Source organism: Penaeus monodon, chromosome 3, assembly GCF_015228065.2.
Source record: "Penaeus monodon isolate SGIC_2016 chromosome 3, NSTDA_Pmon_1, whole genome shotgun sequence".
In the NCBI taxonomy this organism is placed as follows: Eukaryota; Metazoa; Arthropoda; class Malacostraca; order Decapoda; family Penaeidae; genus Penaeus; species Penaeus monodon.
The window spans coordinates 8223435-8234304 of record NC_051388.1 but is presented as its reverse complement, the minus strand read 5'-3'; the positions used below and the strand labels follow the sequence as shown (position 1 = coordinate 8234304).

General features: G+C 44.9%; 1 protein-coding gene across 1 annotated transcript in view; it reads right to left on the bottom strand.

Moving 5' to 3' along the window:
- Positions 1-8759: 8759 nt before the first annotated feature.
- Positions 8760-10870, bottom strand: part of LOC119591500 — a gene marked incomplete in the record, with an annotated part of 390964 nt that continues 388853 nt past the window's right edge. The window contains 1 exon segment of the mRNA XM_037940253.1: positions 8760-9688. Within this exon segment, the coding sequence (XP_037796181.1) occupies positions 9122-9688 (567 nt within the window).

Below are 10870 nucleotides of genomic sequence, written 5' to 3'. Positions count from 1 at the left end.
GTATCGTCTTCGGGGGCACCTTCGAGGAGGGGTGGACGGTGGGGGAAGTACACAGTGGTTGAGGAAGGCCAACTTTTAAACTCAGCCCCCAAAAATGCCGATGTTCCGCATGAGGTGCCATTTCTGGGGCATGTAGTCAGTCAAGACGGTGTGCGCACCGACCCACAGAAGGGGGCGGTGGTGGAGAAAGGGCCAGTTCCACAAAAATGTGGCGGAAGCAGGAGTACCCGGGCCGTGCCATACTACCGCCGCTTTTAAGGACTTCGCCAGTGTAGCGGCTCCTCTCCACCGACTTACACGAAAAGGGGAGTGCTTCCAGTTGGCGAGGCGTGTCAGTCGCATTTGACAACCCCGAAAAAAGGCCCTGGTGGAAGCACCCGGGCTTGCCCTATCCGGACCCCGAAGTCCCTTACCTGTTGGACACTGCCCTAGTGCGGAAGGCATCGGGGCAGTTTGTCAAGAAAAAGGACGGGGAAGAGTATGTCGTGGCCTACTACAGTCCAAATTCAGCAGGGCCCGAACGCAACTATTGTGTGACAAAGGGAAAAGGGAGGGTTTTCTGGCGGGGTGAAGAGTCTCGAGCACTTCACCCATACCTCTCGGTGCCGATTTTACCATCCCGGGTTTTACCCTGCTGCCCTACAGTGGTTTAAGCGCTGAAGGTAGCAGGGGTCAGCTGGCAAGATGGTTAGGGCCCTTGAAAGTACAAAACCATACGTTTTCCCCCGCCCGGGTCGGGGCCATTGCAACGTGACAGCCTGAGTCGACGCCCGTGTGAGGCTAGTTGCTCACCCTGTGTCCAGAAGGGCTCTGATCCTGTGGGCCTCCCTCTGCAGGTGCTGGAATTGCCACTAAAGGGGATGATGAGTGGCTAAGGCCAACGTGGGACTCTGACCTGCTCCCCTTGTCCGTGGGTTGAGGCTCTCAGTGGACGCCCCAGTTGGGGGCTGGTGCGGAGAGCCCCCCCCAAATGTCTGGTGGGCCAGTGGGAAAAATTACGAGGGATTCAAAGGGTTTGTTAGGAAGCGCGGGTGCATTGAGTGAAATGGACAGTGACACGTGGTAGTTTTAGTACCCAGAGCCATGCGTGCTAGTTGCTGGGGGGAATTACAGCCGGTGTTACCCGTGGCCCCTTGGGCGAGAAAAAGACCCTGAGCCCTCTCCGCACGCTTTACTGGGGGGGGCTGGAAGTGAGTGTCTGATGGGGTAGGCATGTGAGTTGCAGGGGCAAAAAAGGGCCCCGCTGAAAAACCCTACCCCTTTCAGGTGTAATGTGTGGGAGCACCGGGAACGGGTGGCAATGACATTGCCGGTCCGCTTTCCCCTCAGCCACAAGGAAACCCATACTCGTGTGGTAAGGCTATTTCTCAAATGGCTGAGGCATATGCACTACCCAACCGCGGGCCGAGACCGTGGCTGGGGTGTTTTTGAATGAATTCATTACCGTTTTGGTGTCCTTCTGAACTGCATCTGACCAAGGCCGTGGTTTGAGTCACGAGTGTTCCGGAGTGTTTCGAGCGTTAGGGGGGCGCAAGACACGGACGACACCCCCCCATCCCCAGTCGATGGGATGGTGGAGCGGTTTAAACCCACCCTTGCTCAACAGTTTTGCCCAAATTTTCAGGGAAAATCAGGAAGACTGGGACGTCAAGCTGCCCGCCCTGCTCAGGCCCCCACCGGTTGCTTGCAGAGGTAAAAAAGGCTTCACACCTGCCCCACTCATGTTTGGCCGTGGCTTAGGCTAAGTGGATTTGGCCCAGGGCGGCCACCCGACGTGAAAATTGCCAACTGTCACATCCAGCTATGCAGTGGCACTGCAGGAGAACCTGGCGGAGTGCACCCACGAGTGCGTGGCAATCAAGGTAGCCGGCCTGCCCTGAAGGAACCTATGACCGGCGCATGAGGGAAATGAGGGACAAAAATAGGGCAGAGTGTGGCTGCATAAACCGCGTCGGAAACAGGGCCTCGCCGAACTACAGAGCCCCCGGGGGGGCCATACACGGTGGTATCGGCCCTCTTGAGTCACCTATCGAATTCGCAGAGGGCGGAAAACGACCGTCTGTTGCCCCGGGACCGGCTGTGGCGTTACCATGGGGCCCGGAAGCTACTCCTGGGGGCCCTGGGAAAAAGAAAATGAAAATTTGCCCCCTAGCGGCGATGAGACGTGCAGCGTACCGAGGAGGGCGAGCATTTGGACGGTGAGGGGATGCAAAAAGATCTGGTGACCCTGAGCAAGGGCTTTGGGGCAGGGGGAAAACCCCTCTGGATGCCACTGCCAATCTACCGCCGCCCACACCTCCTCCGAGCGACCCCAGCGAAAAGCGAAGAAAACCGCGCGGATGAAAGATTTTGTGTTTCTGAGAAATGATTTTCAATTACGGGTTTCTTTTTTTTGAAAGAATTTTGTTTTTTCCTGAGGACTAATTTTATTTAAATTTTTTGTAGTTTGTTTCAGGTTTAGGTTGTAGAGCAGACGGGGGCGTCTGTTTTGGGGGGGGGGGGATAGTGCTACCCCGTGGGGCTTTTTTCTGTGCGAAAAAATGTGTTAAATGAAAAGGATGACCTAAACATGTGTAAAACGAAGGGACCTGGGCAAAAAGGGCGAGCTGGGTGAGAGTGGAGGAGCTGAGGAACAAGGGAAGAGGGCCGAGTTGGGTGCTGCTCCCGTGAAAAACCTCGTGTGTGCCCTTGGACCTGATATAACTTTTTGTTTCCCTGTTTAACTGTATTGTGCTGTGTGCATGCTGGTTTTTCCCCTTTTTTTGCCTATAGTAAAATGTACGGGTAAATAACTTGTGTAAATAAAAGGGAAAGACGTCTCTGTGTTTATTTCGTGCCCCGCCCCGCCCTTTGGGGTTTTTCCCCCCTGTTGTTCTGGGACGCTTGGTGCCGGTGCCTCTTGAGCAGTTCAGTGTTCACGACCCTGTATATAAAAACGCCCTCTGCCTAGCCTGCCTTGTGTTGGTGGCAGAGAGACAGGGGGGGCGTAAAAATTGTTATTGTATATTCATCGTAATTATTTTCTTTATCATTATTATTATCATTATCATTACTATTATCTTTGTTATCATTATCATTACTATTATCTTTGTTATCATTATCATTACTATTATCTTTGTTATCATTATCATCATTGTTTTTGTTATCATTATTACCATGCTGATCATTATCATTATTATAATTATTACTGTGGTTATTGTTATTTTTATCATGATAATGATGATGATGATGATTATTATTATTTTATTCCAAACATTTTAAATTTTTTTCTTTTAATTGTCTTACATTATTTCATCATTTTGACCCCATTATCATTTTTATTTCATTACTATTATTAAGTTTTCTTTTTATTATTATCATTAACATTGTTGTTCTCGTTGTTTTGTTATCATTACTATTATTATTATTGTTATTATCATCATTACTACTTTTATCAGCATCCTCACTATTACCACCACTGTCATAGCATCATCACCACCAGTATCATCATATTTATCATCATCATCGCCATTACCATCATCCCCTTATTATTTATATTTGTCCATGTATTTATTCCATCACTCGTTATCATTTTTTATCTCTTAATTCCGCTACCAAAGACAAGAACAAGACTGAATATTCCTACAAGGAATTCGATTAATTACCTTATGTTCTTCATATGAAAATTTAAAGGTTTGAAACCTGTCTAATTTTGTGTTTATTCTTTTATTTTCACATTTGTTCATCTTGTGTAGTGAAATTAATTCAGATTTCTTTTAAAAGAGGAAGCTGATTTTTTTTTCATTTTATTTTTCTGTCTATTCATTTATTTATTTTATTTATCATTTTTTGTTCATCTTGTGTTGTGAAATTAATTCAAAATTCTCTTCCTTTCTCAAATACGACAAAGCAGTTTTAATTACAAAGTTTAGGTAGACTTTTTACCTCAAGAAAAAAAATATATTGCTTATTCATTTCATCCGTTCTTGTTGTATCTATATTATTATCTCTTTTGAAGTTTGGACGTTTTTCCAGAGAAATAAAATATTTGCTTTAGATGCACGTGTTCTTTTCTTTTCATGTTTGTCGGATCTTTATAGCCCGCGAGGTTAAAGTTAATTTTCTGTATATTGTATGAATATCTGATAAATCAAATACATTTTAGGTATGCAAATGTCCTGATAAACCTTTTTAGTTTTAGTTTTAGAGAGAGAGAGAGAGAGAGAGAGAGAGAGAGAGAGAGAGAGAGAGAGAGAGAGAGAGAGAGAGCCTTGTCTATATTTAATATTTTGTTCATGTTGCATCAACATGTTTCTTGCTATTATACACTTAAATGAAATTAATGATCTCAAACGCATGGAATACCCTTTATGAAGCAGGGGAAAGTAGGGTTCAAGTGATTACAAAATACTATAGATTTATATTTACCATAAATTTAATGCTTACTTTGGTGCTTATAATTAATGTTTCTTCAAACAATCATGAACACTTAAAAATATGATTTTATATTATCCATCTCTTTTCCTCATCGTGTGTACGGAACCGATTCTAGTTTTTTTTTGTTTTTCTTCATTGTATAGATCTGAAATACTTCCTAACTGAAAAAGTTCACTTCTGGACAACTATTCCGTTTTATTTATTTCCATCTAGAGAGCTTTGGCTTCTGCTTTCATGATCTTTAGCTCCACAGGGCAAGCATCCAGTGTTTATATAAACTTCAGTATCATTTAATACATTTTACCGACTGTACTGAGCATTAACTTCCGACATAATAATTACGTGCTTCCTCAAACTAGAATAAAAAGGCACATTAACTCCTAAATCCCTCTGTGCACTCAGTCAATAGTTTTAAAAAATAACAACCACCAAAGGAAAATACATAAAAAAACAACACTGAAGTATGGGATGATTTACTGTAACAGTTGTGCCAGGATATGTACATTATAATACAACAATTGAAATGCGTATTGTACAAGTAACATTATAGATAAAGAGAAGAAGGCCCGGACCCAGGACTCGCCATAGAAGTCTTTGTCTTCCGGCTCGGGGTCCTCAGTCCGGGTCCGCAAACGTGAAGGATGGAAGGAGGTTACTGAGACTGACCCATCAGGAGGAACCCTTCCTTGTCCCTGTCAACCACCGCACTCCTCATAATATATATATATATATATATATATATATATATATATATATATATATATATATATATATATATATATATATACACACATATACATATACATACATATATGTCATACATACGAACCTCCAATATGGTATAGAAAAAAATCTGACTAATATTTATATATATAAATCATGCTTTATCACAAGTTCAAAAATCCTTAAGATAAACACAAAAAACAAACACAAGCAGAGACACGCGCCGGTGCCCCATGGGTTCTCCTGATGGGTCCACGGGCACTTAGAGTACCAACCAACCATTATAAGGCAGAGGAGGAAGTGTCCACACGACTAGGTTTAATTATGATACACACGCACTCCGACAGGACACAGGCAGAACAAAGCCAGGCGCAGCCCACTCCACCCCGGGGCGTTCGGAAGAGGCTCGGTCTTTCGATCTTTTTTTTTATTTTTTTGGAGGGGGAGGTTCTCGTCGTCTTCCTTCTTTTTAGCGTGAGTGAGACAAGGATTATTGTAATTTAAAATAATCCCCCTCCCGAGGATTTACGATTTTTTTCTTTCTTTCCTTGGTGGAGTTTGCTGAGGACATCCTCCACCGTGGGCGTTGGTGTGCTGGCGGTCCAGTGCTTCACAGAGAGGTTCAGTTAGCCACAACTACAATGCTAAATGTAACCGTAAAATCACTGATCCCATATGGCAAGGTTACTGACTGACCGCTCGAGTCAGGTGATTGTTCAGATATATACGCACACGCGCGCTCACACACGCACACATCTATTCATTTACCCGTTTCCATAACGCACAGGGAAAGGCCGAGTTGAACACATAATTGGGTTTGCTACATACATGTACATAACAAGATACAATAGTAATGTGTGTGAATCGAGGGAACGGGGAGAGGAGTGGACCGCTGCCTTATTTATAAATATACGAACCCTCCACGGGGAGTTCAGCACACAACAGTCATGATCGCAGCTTAATCGATATGTTCTCAGTCCAAACATCAAGGCGAATTCTGGGGGACTCCTGGAGGCGAGGTCGTGACCCCGCCGGGGGCGATTCCGTGACCTGGACAAACAAGGGAATGCCTCCTCGCGGGGTCACACGCCCCCGGCCGTCTTGCCACGTGAATACAACTTTGTAGTTCAAGTGATCTTTGGATAAATACCTCAATAAGAATTAATTATCATATTTTAAGTCATAACAAATCAATAACATCACCATGGTATGACGTACTGTGCATCCATCCGTCTTCTATGAACCCTTGGCCTAACAGAACATGCAGCCCGGACCGGAGAGACACAAGGCCATGTGTACCCTGGACCTACAAGACACAAGACCAAGCACTCAGGTCCTACAAGAAACAAGGTCGTGTTAGTCTTCATCAAATCACAGTTGCAAGAACCACGTGTGTAATGTATTGTGTTGTGTAGCGAGTTCTCTGCTGAGAGACGATCATGTTGAAGGGAATTCATGCAACAGAAGCAAGACCATGCAACGGGCCATAACTTGTAAACATTGCGCTTAGAGTTTACAATTGAATTTGACATATTCATAGGATTATTGTTTGTTTTTTGTGTTATCCATTTCAAGGGGAAGGGGAAGGTTCCGTCGATTAAATAGCACTTGGGGAAGGAACGCACGCAAACGCCCCACGACTGACATTTAGTCTCTGGGCGCAACAAGATTGGACACTTCGAAGTCACTTGTCGACTTAGATGAAAAAATTCGGCGAAAGGTAGCACCAAAGTAATTGTATAAGTGCCGGAAAGAGGATGAAAGAAATCTAGAAAAAAAATAATTCTCTCCTGTCGAATGAAAGATTCTTGACACGGGGGATGTGATGGGAGTAGCAATAAGAAAAACAAAATCAATGGCACGTATTATCAGGATGTTTGTGCTTTGATGTGAATGATGAGGGAACTCCACTGTCTGAGTATTTAGTGTGTCAATCGCGTGGATCAGACCGACTGGCTGCGGACGCCCGGAAGAAGCTCTCGGTGTTCAGCGGGATCGATCTTCAGAGGCGCTCGGCAGAACACGCAGACCGACCGACAGCAAATGACTCGAGAGGCAAAGTCACAATATCTCCATACTTACAAAGAAGGCCAACAACATTGATGAATTTACAGTGCATTTACAGTGCAGGTGTGAGACATTTATCAAACACTGATTCTGGCGCATGTGGAAGGGGGATTATAAACGCTCATTCTTTGCAACATTCACGATACATTGTTTTCTTTGCAACATTCAAAATGCATTGTCCTTTCAACTACAGAGGAACAATGGCACTGGAAAACCCTGTGTGCACACCAGTATGCTGAAACCATTGTGGTCAAAATCATTATTTCCTTCTTATTCTCAAAGGTTTACGAATTCATCTTAATTCACAACATTGCAAACTGTTATTACAAACAATCTGTTTATTCCTTGTCGACACAGCACTGCCTCCAACTGACCGCGAAACTCTGAATAAAAAAATAATAATAATTCCTATTTTGAAATGCCATGCGGACTCCACATTACTGATATATGTCGGTAGATTCTTCAAGCTCCCCAAAGTAAAATTATTTGAGAGGAGGAATAACAACCAACGGCAAAGAAAACGGCGAAAGAAAACGAGATACGCACATCAGAATGAGCAAAGAGTGTCCTGAATTACGAAGAAGAAAACAGGAACAGGGATAATGGATAATAACCGTGAGGACAAAGGCTGATAATTCGGAGGAGTAAATACAAGCGAGAAGAGAATTCGTGGTTGAGGAAGTGGGCGGTAGGGGGGACGGGAAGTGGGCGGTAGGGGGGACGGGAAGGGGGCAGGGGTGGGAGGGGGAGTATGAGACAGGGTTAATGGGGGGGAGGGGGGTATTAAGAAAGGTCTAGACTTAGTTTGGAATATATAACGATCCTTAAATAATACATATATATATTTATTTTTTTTGAAAGGGTGACCTTGTCTTGACCCTTATGATAAAAAAAGCGAAGGAGTTCCAAATCGATATGTAAGAAGGTCTTAGCGAAGAGAGGTATGATACTCAACAGCAATAACAACAACAATAATTGGAGGCACCCAAAAAACAGGTAGTAAAGGGTGGAAGATGGGATGGCTGAAGAAAGGAGGGAGAAAGGGGAAAAAATGAAAGGACTTGGCGGGTTTGAGAAGACCTGACGTACTTCAGAAGGGAGGGAGGAAGAGAGGAGGGAAGGGAGGGAGGAAGAGAGGAGGGAAGGGACGGAGGGTCCTCGGCACTCCGGGAGAGACAGGCAGGAGGAGGGGAAGGAGGAGGAAAAAGAAGAAGGGGAGGAGGAGGAAAAAGAAGAGGAGGAGGAGGAGAGAGAAGAGAGACAGTCTCGCTGGCTGACTAGACATGCACGCGCGTTCCATCAGCCGGCGCTTCCTGGGGATCCGCGCCCTGCCAGCGAAGACCGCGGGGAAACGTGTCAGTGTCTTGCATCTCGTGTTTCGTCCCTCCTCATCGCAATAAAAGCCATCACTGTTTTAATTATATCTTATCAAAACAATAAATTGATTAATGTAATCACATATATATATATACATTATATATATATATATATATATATATATATATATATATATATATATATATATATATATATATATATATATATATGTCGTTTGAGCTTGACAGCGAGACTTGCGTGACGTGCGTACAGCTCTTGTCCGAGGGGGGGGGGGGGGGGATGGCGACGACCAGTGCGTCATTCAGAAGCAGAGTACAAATTGGTCATGTTGCACTGTACAGCTGCAATGCCATCCAGGGGATATAAAATAGTGAACCATAAGAGACTGTTGTGTTACGATACAAAACGAGGGAGAAGTTCGTCTAGCATTGCCTATGAATATAGACGTCGTTAAGGGGTAACTTTCGGCACTTTGAAAATGGACTTGTTCCTTTTCCCTTTGGCATCGTCTCCGGCCGGCGGCGGCGCAGCGGCTGAGCGCGAGCGCAGGCAAGAGCGCCCTGGCTCCCGCTGGCTCTCATAGGCCGAACTTCTTGAACAGGAAGTCCTTGCCCTTGGACATGACGTCCGTGACGGGGTTCTGCGTGGCCAGGTCGCCCAGCTTGCCCATGATGTTGCCCTCGCCCATTGGGTTCGGGATGCCCGACAGGCCAGCGCCCAGCCCGCCCGGCAGCGCGCCCGCCAGGCCGCCGGGCTTCTCCTCCTTGGTCTCGGCCTCCTTCGCCGCCGCCGCCGCCGCCTCGGCCGCCTTCGCCGCCTCGCTCTGCTTGATGGCCTCCTCCTCCTCGGGGTCATTCAGGTCGAAGTCCTCCATGAGCTGGTCCAGGTCCGCCGACGAGATGGCGGGCGCGCTGTCCACGTCCTCGTCCAGCAGATCCATGCCGTTCATCTTGGCGCGCGCCGCGGTAGAGGCGCTCGTGGTGGAGGCGGCGCCGGCGGTGCTGGCGGTGGGCGCAGCGGAGGTCTTGGCGGTGGTGGCGGCGGCGCCCCTCTCGCGGGACACCGACCTACAGCCTCTCTCCCCGGTGGTGGTGCCGTGGTCTTGGTGGTGGTCCCCCTGGCCCCCCTGGGCCCCCCTCATATCCTGGGGAAAAACGCGAGAGTAGATGAGTTGCGAGGCCAAGGGCAAGGCCGGTGGTGTCATGTGCTTCAAATAATAGTGATAACTGTGGTAATAATAATAATAATAATAATTAATAATAATAGTAATATACAGATAGCGTGTATGTCTCTAAACTACAAGGAAGGTGTGCGAAGTAAACATGCGCCAGATCGCCTGCGCCGCTGGCCGTCTGCGCAGGCGCGAGAGATGGCACTCCGACAGGGCTCTACCAACTTAGCTCACTCGCTCAGATTTATCTCAAAGGCTTTTAGATGGTTTACGTGTCACTGAACTAGACAGACGGACTGGAGAGTCTCTAACCAGGACAGAGCTGCTATACAAGCCAGGAGACCAAATCAAAAACTAAGATCAAGTGATAACTGGAACAATAATGGAAATAAAACTAAATCATAGATAAATAATAATAATTAATAACAATAATAATGATAATGAGGGCCCATGCACCGCCATGCACCGTCAATCGCTCGCCTCAGGCGCTCTCCCAGCCATTCTCAAGACTTCTCGTTCTTAGTGGAAACAAGTTTAGCTTTTAGTTTTGTCTATTACTGTATTATTATCATTAAACTAAAGGGATGGTATTACAGTCTCTAAACATAATATTATTTTTTATATGAATAATCTTTATCAGATAACAATAGAAGATATGGCATCAGTATGTACACAGGAAGAAGTAAAAATTAATATGAATACTCAATAATAATAACAACAACAATATTAATAATAATAATAATAATGATAACAAAATACCAATAATAGATCTAACACTGCACTCTTTCGTGAAACATTCCTGACCAAGACTACGAGAACAGAAAATACCTTAGAGAAGTAACTAGCTAGTTGACTAGTGATCAGACCAGAGGCACTATTTAGATAAAATTAAACAAAAAAAAAAAGGCTAGCTAAGAGTGATACAACTCCTGGTAGTATATATATATATATGAAGCAGCCAATTTTTATATATATATATATATATATATATATATATATATATATATATATATTATATATGTTTAATGCAGCTCCGGGCAAGAAGGTGGGGGGGAAGTGGGGTGAGGGGGAGGTAGATTACGAAAAAAAAAAAGTTTCTTTTTAGGCTACAGTTCGTCACCACCTGTCTCCTCTTCATTGATCTGTAAAGAGATA